We start from the raw sequence: 20,519 nt of genomic DNA, 5'->3' as shown, positions 1-20,519 counted from the left end.
TGTCCAGATATATGAAGGTGCTATACCAATTGAGGGACCAACCCCCTTGAGCCTAATAACCAATATCTTACAATCCAGGTTGGTCAGTATGAGATTAGTCCACCTTATGGATGGAGAAAATGGAACATTGCAACACCCGTTTGAGAAAGTGTCTCTATCCTGGTTTTTTTTTGACAGATTTTGATATCTTTCAAAACAATACAAGATCATTTTTATTATTCTAAGACTTACTGATGAACTAAGTAGTTACATGGTCATGCAACTTGAAAGTTTAATCTCTATTAACACGGGGCTTGCATTTTGTGATTCACCTGTTGCGTTGGCTACGGGTATTTTGGAATGGGTGCCTCAGGTAGTCCGTGCCCCTCAGCGGGGAAACTCGGCTTCCAGGTGACATTCTGTATGTCTGAATCCTTTTGTCACCTGGAACATAAGGGTGAGGTGGCGTTCAGTGCCACCAGTGTGACCCGTTTACTCACTGTTCTGGAATGCATGTGTACAAGGGTTTACACTACTAATGTGCTAGAACCTGACCACGTTCACTCTGGGTTAAAACCATGATATTTAAAAGTGGCATATTGTTGAATTTGTCCCTTCATCTTTTTCTCCTAGGTGTTTGCGCCCAGAGTAGGCGTTATGTATCTACTAGCAAGTTTGGCATTTCTGTTTTATTACAGTAAAGTACCTGAAAGATACTTTCCTGGTAAGTCTCTCTTTTGGTATTTTAAATCTGCAGTATATGAAGAATATATTTTGCCTCTCATTTACTGTAAACTTCTGCCTTTCTGACAACTGGCATTAGAATGAGAAATAATTAAGGCCAATTCAACTTATTGCTTCAGGGGTAATGCCTCCGACATACTGGGGTAAACTTTCATCTCCAGCTCTTCCGGTGTAGAGCTTTGTGCACCCTATGATTTCCTGGCACACGACGGAGTACTGATGACTAGAATCTGCCCCCCCCCCCCAGCCATGTTGGTACCTGTCATGATACCATTTCTAGAGCGGGACAAGCAAGCAGTGTGGTTATTTGCTACGCTATTCTTGAATGGGGGGAAAAGTGGAGCCACACGTATACACATTCCCACAGCCCTGCTTACTGGCCTCCAAATGCTGGTGTTGAAATTAGAAAAGAGCCGACCTAGAACTGCTGTACCCCGAGAAAGTCAGCGGCCGCCTTTCCTGGGCTCGGGAAGCTGTGGATCGCTGCCTCGGCCCTGAGCTCTGAAACTCCCTCCCTAAACCTCTCCGTCTCTCTCTCCTCCTTTAAGACGCTCCTTTAAAAGCTGCCTCTTTGACCAAGCTTCTGGTCACCTGTCCTAATATCGCTTTATGTGGCCCGATGTCCGATTTTGTTTGACGCTCCTGTGAAGTGCCTCGGGATGTTTTACTATGTTAAGGGCGCTATATAAATGCAAGTTAATGTTGGTTGTTTGGCTGGTCCAAGGTGATTACCCTCCATTGCGTGCAATGGAGCCGCTCTGGGACATTTGTCATTGGTGGTGTTCTGGGGTTCCTCTCAACATGTAGAAGGCCTGAACTGGTCGGTCTTTGTGAAGGTAGAGATTGAACTTTTTTTTCCAAAAAGTAAAGGATACTTTTTAATAAAGTTATATATTTTTGAAAATGGGATAGGGGAGTTCTTTGAATAAGAAGTATTTGCCTCCTCATCCCCAGACTTTCCTTCTCCTTCAGGTCCTTTGGTTTAAACAGCTTTTGCTATGTTTGTTTCTCGGTAATAACTGGATCCATGCAAACTTATAAAGTGATTGAAATCCTGGGTATAGAATCCCTGTGTGAACTGGGACAGCTTCTGATGCACAATAGTATTTTATTACAGTGTCTGTCTTTACTTCCTGCCATCCCTTGCCCTTTTATGATCAGGTACACCATAGAACATATTCCAGCTCAGCTTCACTTTATGAAGACAGTCTGAATTCCCAGAAGTAACCCACAATCTCTCCCTCATTACAGGCTGCCTTTACCCCAGGGGATAGTCTTGCTGTGCTGTCCACAGGGAATGGAGTGTTTTGCAGTGACTATTTTGTTTAGTATTTTTCCACCACTGGGCAGGTGGACTGTGCCATGGTACTTCAAGGGATGAAGTGCCCTGTGGTAAGGCTCACCAAAGAAATAACAGTCAAACTACTCTGCCACAAACTCATTTATCGCTTGAAGCTATCATCAGTGTCCCCAGTGCAGGCAAGTGAGAGTCTGTGTCAGATTGAGACTATCTTGGAGAATTTTATTTTTACATGGTATTTTGATTCTACACAATTATTGAAATAATGCACAGTACCCTCGGGCAATTCCTTTGAGGAGAAAACTGCAGAGCGTCTTTCATAGAAACATAGAAGATAGGAGCAGGAGTAGGCCATTCGGCCCTTCGAGCCTGCTCCGCCATTCAACGAGATCATGGCTGATCATCCAAACCCTAGCACCCGGTCCCTACACCGACAGCCATCCCACCCAAGCCCTATCCCTGTAACCCCACGTATTTAATCCCGCCTAACACTAAGGGCCAATTTTTTATCAAGGCCAATCCACTTCCTTGGTGGAAACTTGTGCGCAAATTGGCTGCACGTTTCCTACATTACAACAGTGATTAACAGTTCAGAAGCACTGCATTGGCTGTAAAGCACTTTGGGACGTCCTGAGGTCGTGATAGGTGCTACATAAATGCAAGTTCTCTCCTTTCTTTCTCTTTCTGTTGCTCTCGCTCTCTTTTTCTTCTTTTCTCTCTTCCCCTTTTAATTTTCTTACTAGGGATGGGCAATCAATGCCAGCCTTGCCAGCGACACCCACACCCTGAAATGTTTTTTTAAGTTGGGCTTTTACTGTACCGTTTTAAAGCTCGTTGCTTTACGAGAGTAAACTTTTAAGAATATTTTATAGACTGACACTCTAAGAGTTCTGCCCATTTCGGAATTACAGATACTCTTCCAATCCCTAAGTGTCGGCATAACAAAGGTTGTGTATTTAGAATTTGAACTAATCTTTCTGCATATGTTTTATTGGTTCGCTTACTTTTTCCTGTTGAAGCTAATTCTCAGATTCTATCACAAACCCCGTAAAGCACAGGCAGAAGCCAAAGGTACGATCCTGTGAGTTCCTTTTAGTGCTCACTTAACTTGGTTATAGGGGGCACAATATTGAAGTTTGCTGACAGTGCAGAAGTAGGGAGTTTGGTAAGCAGTGAGGTGGCCTGTAAAAGGCTCAGGAGGACGTGGCCAGGATAGTGGATCGGGCAGGCAGGTGGCAGATGCAATTTATTGTGGTAAAGTGTGAGGTAATGGATATTGGGATGAAAAACAAGGAATGTGAGCGTACGTTTAATGGACAGACACTGAAGGGTGTGGATGAACAGTGAGACCAAGGGATTCAAATATATAATTCATGGAAAGGGTGAGTGGAGGTAAATAAAACCGTAAATAGGTCAACGTATTTTTTAGTTTTATAAATAGGGTCATAGAGTTCAAAAGCAAAGAGGTATAAAGTTTGTACAAGGCAATGGTTAAGCCACAGTATGAGTAGGATGTGCAGTTTTGAGCACTCCATTATAGAAAGAACGTTAAACCACATTATGTGTATGGTGTGGATTCTCCAGGATATCAGGCATGAAAAACGTGTCTTATGAGGAGAGACTTGAGATTCTGAGACTATGCCCCTGGAGCAGAGAAACCCAAGAGGAGACTAAATAGGGTTTAAAAAAAAAAAAAAAATTATTAAACATTTCGATAGGGTAAGGAAAGGTTTCCTCTACTTTGGGAATCAGTAACGAGGAGTCATCGATCCTCAATGGGAGTGAGGAGGGAGGCGAGCAGAATTGTCTGTACATAGAGAGATGATCGAGGGAATAGTCACAGCAGTGTCTTTTAAGGGAAAAGTGGTTAGATATTTGAAGCCGAGAAAAATACAGGGCTGTGGATAGAGTAAGAAAATGAGATTAGCAAAGAGCTGGCACAGACACTGAGCCTGAATGCCTCCTTCTGTGCTGTAAACTCCCAATATTGAAGTCACCGATTAGTCTGGTGACTGGATCAAGGGTTATACATTTGAATTTTAGGCTTGGTCAACATTCAGCCATCTGTTCTCAGTTGTTCCTAACTCAACTAGTGGGTGGATTGCGGCACAGCACCAGAACAGGCCAACTCTGGGAGGAGAACCTCAAACAGGGAGCACTGCGCTTGACTGGCCTCGCTCGCTCAGACTTAGCACTGCGGTAAATTGTGCAGTGCGACAAAGGAGAGGCACAGACACTCGAACCATGACCCGTCAAATAGGATAGTGAGAATTTATACTGATAGTACAACACATACCTTGCCATCAGAGATTCGTCAGATTTAAAGTATTTTTCTTGTAAAGGAGAATATGCAGGACAAACTAATATATATTTAATGTAAAATCCAGTTTAGAGTTCCATTATTGGCACGTAATGAATTAACCCACCTCGGGTAGGCAGCAGTAGGGACGCTACAATTGTATTGATGTTCTTGACATGGGGGAGGGAGCAAAACCAAGAAGCGACATCATGCTGGGCTCACACAAGAGGACTGGGCCCCTGAGCTAGGTACAAGAGGTCTGCTGCCACCTCCGAAGCTATACCTCAACAACGGATAATTGCCTTCAGGAAAGGAGGGGTAAAGGCAGAAAACTGGCTCCGTGTCATACAGACAATGTCTGGTTGAAACATGACCAGTGTTATATTTAGCCGCTAGCTATTTAGGTTTAGCCCTCACAACATACAATATGAGAAATGACGCAGGATTTAGCAACATTTCACTATTTATAACAATGTTCTCCATAACGTCACAGTTGGGTGTATTCATGTTTGGAACTAAATCAACATAACAAAAACAGATTATCTGATCTTTTATCACATTGCTGTTTGTGGGAGCTTGCTGTGTGCAAATTGGCTGCCGCTTTTCCTACATTACAACAGTGACTACACTTCAAAAAAAAAGTACTGTACTTCATTGGCTGTAAAGCACTTTGGGACGTCCGGTAGTCATGAAAAGCGCTATATAAATGCAAGTCTTTTTTTCTTTTAAAAGGGAAGAGTGAAGTGTTGTGTGTTTGGGTTTAAAAACAGAATATGCATTGTGAAGATGGTTAGCTATTCCTTCCATTTTGTTTTGCTATTTGCATTCTAATCCGAGTTCTTGTTTTCTAGGTGGATACTTGAATTACTTTGGCTGTAGTCACCAATGGTGGCATTTCTTGGTAGTTTTAATGTTCTATTGGTGGCATCAGACTGCTGTTCGTATAATGCATTATAGACATGAGCAGCCATGTCTAAAAATAACAAAGTAAACTGAGTTTTCCAGCATTTCCTCAAGAGGACTGCTTTCCAATTCAGAACAAAAACAAAACAATCCTACTAACTAATTCTTCAGTTCTACGAATCTTCTAACCAACTGCATGATTGCCTTCTAATTTACTTAAAACTGAATGTGTCTCGATCATGTGCTGTAAGTTTGAAGATTGTACTGTGGTACATACTGGTACTGTGACACCGACTCAACGGTTCCTCAGACTTATTGTTGCATGACGAAGCCTTTCTAATGAGCCAAATTGTTGGCTGCCCACTTTTCTAACGCTTGGATTGTGCCAGTAACTACTCGATATTACAAACTCAAGGTGCAGTAAAGGCAGCTACAATAAAATGCCTTTTAACAGAAAGTCGCTGCATGTATTTGTAAAGTACAAACTGTATTTATTGAATTGTCTTTTTGGGTGCATTATAATGCCTGCTTTGGTCAGTGTTCTACATTTTTTGTAGAAATGATTTAATATGTACGCTGCAAATTTAATATAACTAGAGGACAGAAAAGCAATTGTACTGCATGCAAAGTAACACATTATAAATGTTTACAAGGCCTAACCCGTGCCCCTCCTAAACAGTAATATTTTTCCTGATATTTAATACTTGTTCAATAACCACTAAATCTGGTTTATGTTGTGAAGTAACCAATTAATTGGGAACGATAAGTGCACTAACCGTTTTAATACAGGAGGCCACTTCATAATTTGTAAAATCACTTCATTTTTAAAAAAAAGTTATGTGGGACTTAAATTTTAGGCGGGAGAAGGTAAAAAGGAGGGGAAAGTTACTCAACTTTTTATTTTTTTAAATGGGGAGATTTCATGTTAAACTTTGAATATTGTATCCCTGACACCATTGATGTAAAGTTTTTTTTCTGAAATATTGTCCTGGCCCATTTGCAATGGTAAGTATTAGAAACTATTTAATTTCAGGAAACGTTAAGTATGCAAGTTGTTTTATGTTCCCATTTCCATGAAGAGCAAATGAACAAGGAGCTTCAAAGTTGCAATATGATTACTGCAATAAATGGCTATTGGGTGCATGATTTAATCCCTTGAAATGGAAGGGGGCAAATTCTATGGCTTTTATTGGAGAGGCTAATGTAAAAATAGGAATGTGACTTGTACACTATTTGATAACTCAACAAGTGTATTGGTCTTGTGCTAAGCCTGAATTTTCTTAAAGATCCAGTACCACAGTAGCTTGAAATCCCAAAGAATGCCTCACGAATTAGGTTGTAAGCACTATAACTGGAAGTGCTATTTTCCTATATTCAAACTTTATATAGTTTGATTTATCTACATTACCTTGATTGTCAGTTTACAGTGTAAAAGTGAATCTCATACACGCCATGCAAGATTAACCTTTTCTTAAAGAAAAACTTGCACTGAATTAATTCAATTTGATTTGATCTAATATAGCTATGCTCAAACATCTCTTAGCAGGAATGAGTTGTGATTTATTAAGTGGACATGGTGGTTAAAATGCACAGAAGTACCCAGAGATGCATTAATTTTTAAAAATCTATTGATTGAAATATTCACAGCACAAGGATGATCAATTAATTCATAAATAATGCCAGAATGTTACGGGTACTCATTGATTTGAGGATTCCTGCAGTAAAAATTGTGGGGTTAGATAACTTCAGTTCTGCTATACTGGTCATGAAACTCAAGTTCAGCATCTTGTCGCTGTAGTCATGAAGATACAATCATTTTGACTTGAATGATTTCAGTAGGTAGTAGCTGAATGACAAACTTTTGCTAGTAGTCTTCCCTCTGCACTGCTCAGCAGGTGGTTGGTAGGTTGACTGCACATTTTTCCAACTAGCATGTCACATCAACTCCGTGCTATCCCAGTTAAATGGCACTTCCCTCCCTCCCCCAGTTCTCTTATAGCTCTTGCAGTTCCGTTATAAAATGCTTTTTTCTTTTTCTTGATACTCGTACTTATATTGAGTGATCGTAGAGTTGTGCTCCATTATTTTTCACTTGGGTCGGTGTTTTGTTGCAATGCTCCTAGTGCCAGATTTGTCCAACTATTGCAGTTGGTCTACTATCAAAGTATTCGGCTCATTCCCTCCAACCATGTTGACTTGAGGGTAGAGCTGCTTCAATCAGTATTTGCTTATAACATAAGGCAACATTGTTTTTGCTATTTAAACCATTTTTGTCTTTTGATATTACTTGAGTATTGTTTTGAAAATGTTTATAAACCTGAATGTTGCATCTTCAATAAAGACTGTTGATGTAGTTTGCTTCCTCGTGTCTTCTACCAACCTCCCATTAGCTGTGGAAAATTTAGAGTCGATATAATGGCTGTTGCTTTTTTTTGGAAAAGCAAATTTCAGAAGTAGAATGGAATTTTACATTTTATTTCAACGTAGGCAACAATAAAAAAAATCAATCTAATTGTGTAACCGGGATGGCTGCATCAGTAATCCATCATAACCACACTTAACATAGAAGCTCATATTGACATTACTCCATATTGCATTGATATTTGTCTCCACTAAATGTAGCCATAGGCATAAATCAGCACTCTTGGGCTACAGTGCAAGATGCACAAACCTTGACTTGCTCACTGCAGGCTTCACCATAATCACTAAGGCAGCAGTATCTGCAAATCTTCTATCTGCTTTATTTCTAGTGGTTTAGGAAGTGGTTCTGCAGAAAACGAGGTTTGAATTTTTAATTTGCTCTTTCCTACATAAACACACGTTGACTTAATTTCATAAAACACAAACTGAATTCTAAACTCCACAGTACTGCATTGTTGAATACAACAGTAATAAATACATTAACATTTCATTATTGAGGTCTTTAATATAGCACAGCTAAAGTGAGACTATGGAAACTCATTACAGTACAATATCTGGAATAAATGACTCTTGCATTTGTAATTTGACATTTGTTCCCAACTTTTAAAATCGGGGTGAGTAACATTAATATCTGCCTGCTACCCACACCTGTTAGTACGCAAAAGGTAGCAATTGTTTTGTGATTATAGACCTATTATTTCTACCTTCATTCCTTGCCGTAACTGACAACAGACTTTAACTTCAGGATATTAAATTTTCAGGGCCAGTAAATTAAGATTGGGATGGGGCATTGGGTATAAGAGAAAAGGGACATGCCCAGAAGATGAAAAATATAGGACCAAAACTTTAGTTTTATGGCATTGCACAATTTGGTTTACTAATAGGTTAAGTTCTGCTTTGTCAATGAGAAAGATTACAATCAATGGGGACATGGGCATAAGTTAATAGTGGTTGGTTATTGAATGTAAAAGGCACCTGACTGGAAAAATCAGATGGAAAGGGAAATAGCCTTGATAAATTGGCAAGGAAACTTTAAACCAGAACATGATTTGACATGACATGGTACAAACTAAATGCATTTCCACAAGTGAAATGGGTGCAACAAAACTTAGAGTTCCTTGGAGCAGTAGAGAAATTAAAACTAAAATGAGACATAGAAACAGGAGAAATCCAAGGCTAATAAAACAGAACAAATTCAGTACAGGAAATGCAGAGGGGAAGCAAAAAATATATATAGGTAGGCTGAAATGAAGAAAGACTGGCAGGAACATAAAAGGAAATAGTAAAGTATTTTTAAACATTTTAAAAAGTCAATTCAAGATGGAAAAAAGAAATACTGATACCTAAAAGATAGTGGGAATGAAAGGGTAGAAGAGTAGGTGGTGAAGCAGTTAGATAGGATAACTAGATACAAAATTAGCACTGGAAGTTTATGAAACTCAGTGGAAAGGGCATTGGACCCTGATGGCATGCGTCCTATAATGCGGAGGGAAGTCAGGTGAACTAGCAGAGGCTCCAGTCAAAATCTTCAAATGTCCTTGGAATTAGATGTCAGAGCAGTGGAGTATTGCCAATGTAACACCCCTGTAAAAGATGGGAGAAAGCAGCAATAACTTGTTTATATTGCACCTTCAACATAACAAATGGTCACTGAGAAATGCAGCTATTAGGATGGGTGATCAGAAGCTTGGTCAAGTGGCTTTAACGAGGATAGTGGAGGAATTTAGGGAGCAAAGGCCAGAGTCAGAAGAATGGAGAGTTTGAGGGGCGTTTAGGAGCAAAGGGGGGTTATAGAGATAGGCAGGGCTGGGATGATGAAGGGATTTAAATCAGGTTAATGTAGTGGGAGACCAGGAGCCAATGTAGGGCAGCAAGGACACGGGTGAGGGAGGGGTGAACAGCAGAGGATACGCACAGCACAGTTACAGATTAGCTGAAGTTTATGAAGGGTGGAGGATGGGTGGCTGGTCAAGAGAGCATTGGAAAGGTTGAGTCTGGAGGAAACAAAGGCATGGATGACTGTTTCAACAGATGGGCTGAGGTAGTGGCAGAGGCAGGCAATGTTAGAGGTGGAAGTAGGCAGTCTTTGTGATGGAGAGGATACTCAGGTCATGGTCAAATACAATGCAGTGGGGGATGGAATTGGTGGCAAGGGTATGGTGTTTCTGACCCATGTTTAGCTAGAGGAAATTGCAGTTTAAGACTGGATGTTAGGTAAGCAGTCTGACAAGAGAGAGACAATGGAGGAGGGGGTGGGTGGAGGGGGCAGGAGAGGTAGGACTGGGTGCCGTCAGTGCATAAAGAAGTTGATCCCTTTTCTGTGGATGATGTGGCCAAGGGGTGCAACATGATGAGGAAGAGCCCAAGGATAGATGCTCAGACGCTGGAGGCAACAATGCAAGATGGGAAGAAAAGCCATTGCGGGAGATGCTCTGGCTACGACCAGGTGGGGATGAGTGGAACCAAATGATCCCACTGAGATAGACAACAGAGCAGAGGCTTTGGAGGTGGATGATGTGGTTGACAGTATCAAAGGCTGCAGAAAGGATGAGGGATAATGTCATTTGAGACTTTGGTTAGGTGCATTTCAGTGTTGAGCGGATTTTGGTGTTTAGCGGGGACGGAAACCTGCAGGGAGACGTTCAAATGGAGTTGCGAGAAAGATGGGGAGGGACAACAGGGAACAGGCAGACTAATCAGCCCGATAGAGTGAGCTTCTCGAGACCATAATAATCAGATTAATTTAATACTTAGAAAGACTGAGCTAATTAAGGACAGACAGCAAAGATTTATTAAAAATGCAATATGTGAGACAAATTTGAGTTCTTTAAGGAAATAATAGAGCGTATTGCTAAAGAAAATGCAATGGAGGTTGTATATAAAGATTTTCAAAAGGCATTTGATAAAGTGTCACATAGGGGGAGGTTTGTTGGTAACATGAAGGCAGATGGTATTAAAAGGGAATGTGGAAACATGCAAAGGCAGTTGGTTAAAGAGAAAAGTGGTTAAAGGAAGTTTCCAATTGGTGGGGTGTAAATAGTGGTGTCTCCCAGAAACCAGGGAGAATGCTTAGCTGAATACTTTAAAAGGACACAAGACACAGTAGTAGATTGGGTAGATGCATTACATTTCATGCAGAGAAATGGGAGGTGATACATTGTATTAAGAATAAGGAGAAACAATGTACACTAAATAATGAAACCTTAAACAAAAAGTAGAGACTTGGGGCTCAGATACAAAAAAAAATGTAAAAAGTGGGAGGGGGAAGTTGATAAAGCTGTGGAAAAAAAACATATGGGATCATATTTGCTTTATAAATGGGAACAGAGTATAAAAGCAACAGTAAATGTATTCAAATCATAGGTTTGCCAGTTAGAACATTGCATCCAGGTTAGAGTGCTCTATATTAGGAAATGTGTCAAGACCATGGCACGGGTACAGAAGAAATCGATGATGCCACGCACGAGGCGAGACTAGAGAATCTGGGGCTTTTTCCACTAGAACAGTAAAGGCGAATTAGAGATTGGTATTTCAAAATTGTGAGTTTTAAAGTGAAAACTATTGCCAAAGGTTGGTGATGTGGTAACAAGAGCATCATTTGAAGATCAGCATTAAAAGAACAAGGAGAGATTAGGAGGTTTTTTTTTTAATGCCCTGCCTGCAACAGTGCTTGAAGTGGATAAATACATTTTTATTTAATCAAGTGTATGGGGGAAAAGGGCAGAGAAAGGGGACTAAGCTTCTCCAGAGAGCTGGCAGCACTGGACTGGGTTGAGTGGCCTCCTGTGTTGTAAAATTCTAGAATTCCACAGCAACCTTTCCATCAATGCATCTCCCGCTTGAATTAATGGGGCTGCAATGTAAAATTTAATCCTCCCAATTTCAGCAATAATACTGGCATTTCTCCATCTTCATTCCAAAGATTTATTGTAATTTAATAGTTAGGAAATATATAACCCTGAGCCTGCCTACAGAGAGCGTCAATTTTTCATTCGTGCTCTTTGCAAAGTCTACTGAATTCGTTATAGGCACAGATTTGCCATAGTTTCTTCTTCTCATGTTTACAAAGTCAAATTGCAAAAATGTCAGTGGTGGGCACAATCCTATTCACGCTACTTTGAACCACTTGTCTGAATATTTACATATCACTTCCCAGGGAAAGGTGCAGCAGAAAATGGATCATCATTGTCTATATGCTGGGGAGAATTTGGACATGTAGGTTGCTCCGCATCAGTCATTCCATCAGAGTGTAGCGGTCTCAAATTTCCCAAAGCCTGGTTTTGGCAGCTTGTATTTGCTTTATTACAATCTGGGTGTTCAAAATAGCAATTTTGACTAAAAGGATTTAATAGAGAAGAAACTTTTGAAGACACTTCAGTTCTCGGATACTTCAAAGAATTAGCAGTTTCTGATTTTTCACCCAGCAATAGTTCTTGCTGTTCCCTGTTTATTTCAACTTTTTGTCCCACGTCACTGATCTCGCACATCATTCCTTCCCCCCGTGAATGCACATGTTCCTCTGTGTCATTTGTACTTCCACTCATTAATTTGAAGTGGCATGTTTCTACAGAGGACCTTCCACTTTTAACAGGAACTTTTTCAAAAGGAACCTGACCAAATACATCGGTTTGCACTGAACCAACTGATTGCAAGCATGCACCAAGGCCAGCCGGCAGTGTTTTGCTTCCAAATGGTGCGTTTGTGAAAATCTGGGATTCATCACCAATTTCAAAATTCATCTTGGGTGTAAATGGTGCTTTTTTAAATACATCTGCTTCCTCACTATCAGCCACAATGTGTGTTTCTGCACATAAATCACCAGATGTAAAGCGTAGAGTATTAGTTTCCAAATAACCCACGATGGAGCCTTGCAAGACATCAGTGTCTTGGATGCTGGAAGTAGAATCAGATAACCCTGTTTTATATAGCTCATGATCACCTTCTTCAGAAATATCTTGGGCGGGATACTCTCCTTCATCCTCAGATTGGTCATGTAGGTTCAGATCATAATTCTTCAGTTCCAAATCAGAATCCTGTTTCAAATCACCAACAGCAGGAGTGAAACTTTTGTGGTCTTCCAGTTTGATTGTCGTCTCATCACTTTTACCCTCTTCCTCGTCGCTGCTGTGAAAAGTCCCTGTAGATGGGGTGAGATCACTTGAATGTTCCTCCGTTATTGGTGCTGATAAACAACGCCCTATAAACTGCACCATTTCTCCACAAGTCAGTTCAATTTCATCCTCTGACGGGCATCCCACGACAGTAGGCAGTGTGCTTTGCTTTACCAGCTTCACTGATATTACACTTTCACAGCCTGAAATAAAACCATAGAATCGAAAATTGGGAGAGGGGCATTTGAGGAATTAAGTTTTTTTTGTGGAAGAAAAAAAACCATTTTTTGACAGCATTCAACATAGTGGACTCAGGTACAACCTACATTGCAGTGAACCTACAACAATGGAGGCCTGCTTCTTATACTCACCAATAAAACTAGAGCCGTGGTGTTATCATGGAACTAGAGAACTAAACCAGTGTTATGTTCATTAATAACTAGACATTCTTATTATGAACACAGCTAGCTTCTAGCTAGTCATTTATTCAGTACACGTTCTCTAGGTACAGCATCTGTAGAGGTTCAGCATGTGTACTTCTGTGTGCAGGCAGCCATCTTGACTACTGCTTTCTGGGTAGCCTAGTGCATCGTGGGTAGTGTAGTCTTAAACACATTCAACTAAAAACACAGCAGTCTACAGCTCTATAGCTCCACCTAGTGTACTATTCTAGAATGACATGTTATTGATCATTACATTAAGGTTTTTCGCAATGGTCACAGTTTACTTAAAAAAAATCTTGAATAAATCTAAATCGTTCCATGATTCACAAAACTCTGAACATTTTGTTCACATCAATAAAGGGAAGTTCAGCCTGCCTGAGAAACATAGAAGATAGGAGCAGGAGTAGGCCATTCGGCCCCTCGAGCCTGCTCCGCCATTTCATGAGATCATGGCTGATCATCCAAATTCAGTACCCTGTCCCTGCTTTCTCCCCATATCCCTTTAGCCTTAATAGAAACCATCTGTTGGAAATAAATATTTTAAAAACACCTACAAGCAAAACTTTCACTCCAGCCTTGTGAAAATGCCCATCGCTGTGTTGAGGCAGGAATGGGGATAAAGATAGGTGTTGAAATCAAACTATCCATTCATTAAACTGCAAGTGATGAACATCACCAGGGAGCTGGCTCAAAAAGATGTAGATTCAGCTATTTTAAACCAAAACTAAGGCTCAAAAGAAGGTCCCATGCGAGCTACAAGTTTACTACAAAGCAGTTTGCATGGATGGTATAAAAAGGAAAACAAAGTTCCATTAGGAGGTTATTCTAAATGTGACTGGCCAGATTCCTTCCTCTACCCAGTGGTTCAGATTAGACTCCTTCATGTACTTGGCCAGAACTTCATCACACAGACTTAGTGCTAAAACAAACCAGATCAAAATTAGTACAAAAGCAAAATACTGCAGATGCTGGAAATCTGAAATAAAAACAGAAAATGCTGGAAATACTCAGGTCAGGCAGCATCTGTGGAGAGAGAAAGTGTTAACGTTTCAGGTCGATGACCTTTCGGCAGAACAGATGCTGCCTGATCTGCTGAGTATTTCCAGCATTTTCTGTTTTTATTTAAGATCAAAATTAGCTTCTGCAAGCACTAATTGGGTCTACGCCCAACACTTGGACCCCAGGCTCTATAGGAAAGTGCTCAATCTCATTATGGAAGACAACATCATGACAACCACCTTCAAGTTACCCTACAACTCTTACCATCTCCCACTCAGCAATTTGGGCTAGCAACTGAAGATGGGCGAAATGGAGTTGCTTCAGCAAAATCATTGAAAAGGGGCAAGAACAAAGGCTCTGTTGATTAGAACTCCAGGACTAGTGACTGCTCAGTGGTTAAGGTAATAAAAACTCAGGAAAGTCAAAGGCCACTAGTAAAAATTAGGGGAATGGACTCCAACAGCACTGATAACAGTTCAAGACAATCAAACTTCGATAATTTTGGGTATCTGTCGCATAGGTAATGCTATAATTTAGAGTATAGATGATAACTGCAAATGTCTCCCTGTGGAATTATTGGTATAACTTCTGGGGATTTTAATTGGTAGGGAGAAGTTTGAAGTTTGTTCAGGTAGAATTAGAGACCGTAAAGTTTCATTAATAAGACAGAATGAGCTATGCCCAGGACACCAGGCTGTTGCGCCTTCTAGGTGAACCCCAATCTAAAACTATTAACAGTAAGCCAGAGTCCTGGGTGAAGCAGTGAAACTTTTTCTCAACTCCTGGCCTCAGGAATCTGACTCAAGGTCAACTCGTCTTTCTCTTCATTGTGCATCCCCCTCCCCCCCCCCCCCACACATTCAAATCAGTCAAGTTGTGCAAGTGCCCAGATTTGACTGTATTCAGTAAAAAGCTGCTGCATAAGAACCCAGAACGCATACCACAGTATAAACTTGAGAGAGAGATGACTTCAATTGCTGCCTCATATTCCATCTGTGCAGATTCTTACACAACTTGGGCAGAAATTGAATACCCTTGTTCCTGAACTATGAGGATGGAAATATGTCAGGCAAAGCTGCAAAGATTACTGTTCAGGATGCAAGGTTACAAAGCAATTCCAGGTTTTCAATTTATTTAACTGCTGGAGGGTGAAGTAAAGAGAAAACTTCAGGAGATTAAATGAGTTGGGGATTGCTCTCCACAGGGCTGATTGTGTAGGTTGCCTGTAGAAGGAATAAACACAATGGAGTCAAATGTTTCATGCCTTATCAATTTTGGGCTAAACATTTGTTTCAGTAGAAAAAGTATCTGGCTGGAAAGAGTTTAAAACGAGGACCAGATACACAACAATATAGCAAGAGGCTTCTCCCATCAATACTACTAGTTACCATATACTGGCCATTCAAGGGTGTATAGATCATAACCACTTTCACTTCAGACGGCACATATGCAAAGTGCACCATTTACTGGTAAGGGGTAGAGTGCCTGCTCACATTTCCTCACCCATTTTTACAATCAGAACTAAAATGTTGAGCAGGGGCATAAAGATACTTTTCATACAAATTTGAATTTGGGTAGAGTTGTCATTTTGGACCTGCACCTCAAGGAGTTTGAGACCATAATTTACCTCTATTCACTTTTCCCCATCCCATCTTTTTGGAGACTCCAAAGAACATATTCCTGGTCTTGATTAAAATTAAATAATCCTGTAAATACTTGATACATTGGCTGGATGTGGATTGGGGGGAGAAGTAATTCCATTACAATAAATAACAGTGCACCTGGTGTTTTGGAGAAAAAGTGGATTGTAGAATGACTACTTAACTGGTATTCAGTCAATATGAATACTGCTTTTTAAGTTTACAAGCAGCATTTTTGGGAAGGTGTGCAACAGGAAGGGAGTAAAGGAAAAAGTAGAAAGTCGAGACCTGGGACAATTAGGAGGTCTAGACCGTATAATTATTGGCTATTACAAGATTTTCTGGGGACAGAAAATGAGCAACTAAACCTGATAAAGATGCCTTTGCAGGGAGAAAACCCATCTCTGTAACTTGAGGCTTAATGTTTAGGGAGCTGTCCACAATGTTCTAACCCAAAATTAGATTCAGTTCCAGATCTCATGTTCACACTTTGCATTACAGAGTACCCTGTAACTGCAGCATCACTGGTTGTACAGTATCTTCAACAGTCAGAACTATGTTGTGAGCTGGTGCTTGCAGGGTCTTCAATAAGTTGCTTATCTGGCTGATTTGACAGCACAAGTTAACCCAGGACACCTGAAGCTTACTCTCCAGAAGAACTCTACATTTCACTGCATTTAGTTTCCTGGATTTCCATGATTTGAGGGAGGTTATCAAGCCCAAATACTGGTGCTGTAGTAGAATTAACAGAAAAATAATAGTCCCTGTGGCGACAGATTGATTGAAACAAGCAATAGTATAGAAAAAGACAAATAGTGCAGTGACATTTCTCAGACCTTCAAAGGTTTTATGTACTTTGAAGTGCAGCAGCTATAGGCAAACACACAGCAGTAATTTTGCTCGTGGAAAGATCCCTCAAACAGCAATGAGATGAATGATCAATCTATTTTTGGTGGTGCTGGTTGAAGGAGAAATGTTGGCCAGGCCACCAGAACTTCCTGCTGTTCTTTGAATAGTGACTTAGAATGTTTAACATCTGCCATATCCATGGGAACAGGGAGACAAGGCCTTGGTTTTAACATTGCATCTGAAGGATAGCACCTCTGACAAAGCACTCAGTGCCACACTCCAAATGATATGCTTTAGTCCTGGAGTGGGTTTAAACCCACAGCCTTCTGACTCGGAGCCTATCAACTCAGCCAAGCTGACATTCTGACCCCAAATAAGACTCCTTTGAAATGTTGTAGTTCCACCAATGACACTGGATGAAACTAAAGGATTCTAAATTTGTACCATTTGAATTTGTGCGTGTGTGTGAAGGTTTCTTGCCTAATTTTTTCTTGTGGAAGTGAAGTGTCAGTTGTGGGACAACTAGCCAATGTCCTTGTGCTTAACCATGGAAGGCATCTGCTTTGGGCAATGTAGACCTCCTCTACTAATCACTTTTTTCTTCCAATTAAATCTTCCTTGGAAAGATTGGCACAAATTCCAGAATGTAGTATGAATCAAATTAGTTTGATAAAAATACTGAGTATGCTCAGAAGACTACTCTAGTAAAAGAACCCGACCGGCAGAATTGCACATAATACAAGGACTTTTTTGGTGTTTGAAATCAAATCAGGTGAATATCAATAGCACAAAATAACAAATGAATGCAACATAGGAATGCCCCATGACAGATATATGAAGGGAATTAGTTCATTTTGGAAAATCTGAAAAGATGGCCATCCTTTAGATTTACTTTTACGTGCCAACATTATAGGAAGATTTTCTCATCAGTGATGCTCTATAATAGCAGTTCTTTGGTGAGATAGTCATTGGTAAGCTATACGGGCATGTTATATACATGAAGTCATCTAAGTTATCACTGGTGAGACAACTCTTTCATTGACTATGTGGTTTCCAGAAAGTAACATTTACATCCATTTTTAAATCACCACTAAACATTATATTTTAAAATATGAATTTTGCTATTATATAAAATGCTAGTCTCATATTGTATAAATTTTACAATTATAAATATTCTAGAAAGACTATGAATGTGTTTTTAGTCAGAAGATGAGTTACATACTACAAAAACCTTGTAGCTTCAACAGCACCTCTCAAACCCATGACCTCCACCACCTAGAAGGACTAGGGTAGTAGATGCATGGGAACACCATCACATCTAAGTTGCCTCCCCCAAGTCATACACATATATCACCGTTCCTTCATCGCCGCTGGGTCAAAGTCCTGGAACTCCCTCCCTAACAGCACTGTGGGAGTACCTTCACCACACGGACTGCAGCGGTTCAAGGTGCAGCTCATCACCACCTTCAAGGGCAATTAGGGATGGGCAATAAATGCTGGCCTCGCTAGCGATGCCCATAGCCAGAGAATTTATTTATTTATTTATTATAAAAAGGCTAGAAGTATTCTCCCTGTAAGACATTTTTCATTTGGAATATCATAATTCTATACTCTCAACAGAAACACTTAAGAAACAGCCATAACTTACATTTATGTGTTCTTGCACAAAACTCTCTGTAACAAAGCTATTTTGAACAGTGCACTAATAGCATGATGCCAATGTACAAAATTAACAAGAAAAGCAGTATTTAGTGTAAATGTGAAAAGGTTTTCAAATTTATTTACAGTATATATGCTTTAAATAATCACATTTTAGTCATCCATTTGTTGCAGTCATTCAACACTAGCCTAGTGGTAGGACATTCAAAATAACTAGTGCAGAAACAATGCAACATAGTTTAGGCTCACACAAGCCAGTAATGGCTACTTGATAAACAGGGAAGCAGGATATATCCTGAGATTTAAACACAATGAAAAATATAGTGCAAAGCTTTATATTCTAAAAACCCTGTCAAAACTAAGCAATTTATTAAATAGTCAACATTGCACATTGAGACGCCTAGTAACAGTCCTCACATTAGGCATTAAAAGACATCAGGAAGGTGACCATTCCATCATTATCTTCTCCCCGTTTGAAATATTTACAGCTAGCTTAGAGTTCGTAACTTCACTGTTGCTTCATTTATATATATTTTTTAAATCTAGTAAAGTTACCGGAGATACTCTTTGTAAAAAGCTCACCATCCAGTTTAGATACACAACAGCCATCATTTAAATAACTAAGTTTCTATTTTGGTATTCGTTATAGCTACGTTGATTAACAGTCCTACAAAAAGTTAATCTCAGCTAAATCTTAAATAAAAAGCATTAGTGAAAATGTGACCACTTCTAAATCTACCAGTTTAAATTAAGAGCCAAATTCTATACTGAATTAAATGGAAGTGATTTCTTTTATGCCAAAGAGTTGTGCAGTAAATTTTGGGGACTTAATTAAGCCTGAACTAAAAGCCCAAAGTCCTCATTTATGTGATTAAGAACAAAATGTAGGAAAGACAGAATTAGACAACAGTGTGCATATAACACATACATTTTTAGAACTTCAACCGACCACCAAGGTTGCTTTAATGTCTTTAGTAGAAAATAAATGATTATTGCAAATAAAAAGTAATTTTTAAATCATGTTACAGAAGATTACTTGTGCACAACACTGAGGTATCGCACTCACTGCTGCTTAGCCCTATATGACTGGATGGCACTTCACTTGTGTGTCTGTACATCAAGTTAACAACAGGCTACTCAAGTTAAAATTCAAAACAAATGGAGGGGAGAAGTAAAATTAAATAGCTAAATAGGGGAGAAGTAAAATTAAATAGCTAAATAGGTGATGGTTCTGGTATCCACATTCAGTTTATATGATGAGGCTAAAAACAATTTGTTTCCTAGCAGAAAAAATTAAAAACAGGTTGAACTATCTTTACAGAAAAAAGGTTAAAAGCAAAAATGCCCAAACAACCGAAGAGCAGACTTAACTCATTGCAAACTAAGGCAAAGCAGTGCAGTGCAAAATGAGCTGCATGTTTCCACATCAGTACGTCATGCTAGTTAACACATCAGACCTCAATGCCACCACAACTTCAAGTAGTAGAATCCAGGCAGTGTTAGCTTAAATTGTTCCCAAGCTACAAAATTCAATCAAAAAAAAACACAAACAGGGTATAGGTACTGCATTTTCAAATTAGCTAATCACTTTGCGCAACTAAAGGGTATTGTAGCTATGCACAGTTTTACCATACAATGTTCAAAAATGCTGAGGTATATCGAGCCATGGTCCTGCAGGGAAACATTTCAACACAAGGCGGGAAGGCAGGAAGAGGATTTCAGCAGGTTTTTAAAAAATGTGGAGGGATGTCCAAGCAGGTTTTCTTGTATATGCATATTAACGGCACACAGGCAGCTACAAGCTGAAGGGAAGCCTTGATGAATAGTCGTTTATTTTTAGTAGCATCTCCATTGCATCTTGTTACAATCATGTCTTGGTAGGCGTGGCATTCAACTGAGGTATACTACTGATTTTACCATGCTTTCTTTGGAAAGGGGATTTCTACTGGAGGGTGCAGATAATTAATATGCAGATACGTTAATGGGAGGGTCATTAAAGGTCTATAAGCTGATCCACAAGCAGAAAAGACCTAGCTAGACCAGGAAGACTGTTCTCTGAACTCCCACTGCGGCTCTTTGAATGACCACCTAGAAAAGTAAAAAATATCACTTTACTAGGTTATTTTTATGCAACATATACAGCTGGATTTTGTGAACTCTTTTATATTATTG

General features: G+C 39.8%; 3 protein-coding genes across 10 annotated transcripts in view; 1 reads left to right on the top strand and 2 right to left on the bottom strand.

The window, feature by feature from the left end:
• Positions 1–7,578, top strand: part of LOC147098531 (progestin and adipoQ receptor family member 3-like) — a 29,522-nt gene extending 21,944 nt beyond the window's left edge. For all 3 annotated transcript variants that reach the window (XM_085970343.1, XM_085970342.1, XM_085970344.1), the window contains exons 6-7: positions 613–703; positions 5,174–7,578. In XM_085970343.1, the coding sequence (XP_085826469.1) occupies positions 613–703; positions 5,174–5,313 (231 nt within the window). In that variant the 3' untranslated portion in view covers positions 5,314–7,578. The remainder of the gene's footprint in view (positions 1–612; positions 704–5,173) is intronic.
• On the bottom strand, positions 5,234–18,336 carry LOC147098530 (uncharacterized). Its single transcript, XM_085970341.1, has one exon. The coding sequence runs from the start codon at positions 12,857–12,859 to the stop codon at positions 11,792–11,794; it is 1,068 nt and encodes a 355-aa protein (XP_085826467.1). The 5' UTR covers positions 12,860–18,336; the 3' UTR covers positions 5,234–11,791.
• A 99-nt stretch (positions 18,337–18,435) lies between these two features.
• The window catches only part of LOC147098528 (AP2-associated protein kinase 1-like), a 121,247-nt gene continuing 119,163 nt past the window's right edge, over positions 18,436–20,519 (bottom strand). For all 6 annotated transcript variants that reach the window (XM_085970335.1, XM_085970337.1, XM_085970336.1 and 3 more), the window contains one exon: positions 18,436–20,435. In XM_085970335.1, the coding sequence (XP_085826461.1) occupies positions 20,341–20,435 (95 nt within the window). In that variant the 3' untranslated portion in view covers positions 18,436–20,340. The remainder of the gene's footprint in view (positions 20,436–20,519) is intronic.

The sequence above is a fragment of the Somniosus microcephalus genome, chromosome 29, assembly GCF_052327205.1.
Source record: "Somniosus microcephalus isolate GS21.2 chromosome 29, FLI_Smic_1.0, whole genome shotgun sequence".
Lineage (NCBI taxonomy): Eukaryota > Metazoa > Chordata > Chondrichthyes > Squaliformes > Somniosidae > Somniosus > Somniosus microcephalus.
The sequence above is the reverse complement of the archived record's forward strand: the minus strand, read 5'-3'. Positions and strand labels throughout refer to the sequence as shown.

Coding starts and splice junctions, on each gene's coding strand:
- LOC147098530 (XM_085970341.1), bottom strand. CDS start 12,859: ATGGTGCAGTTTATAGGGCGTTGTTTATCAGCACCAATAACGGAGGAA.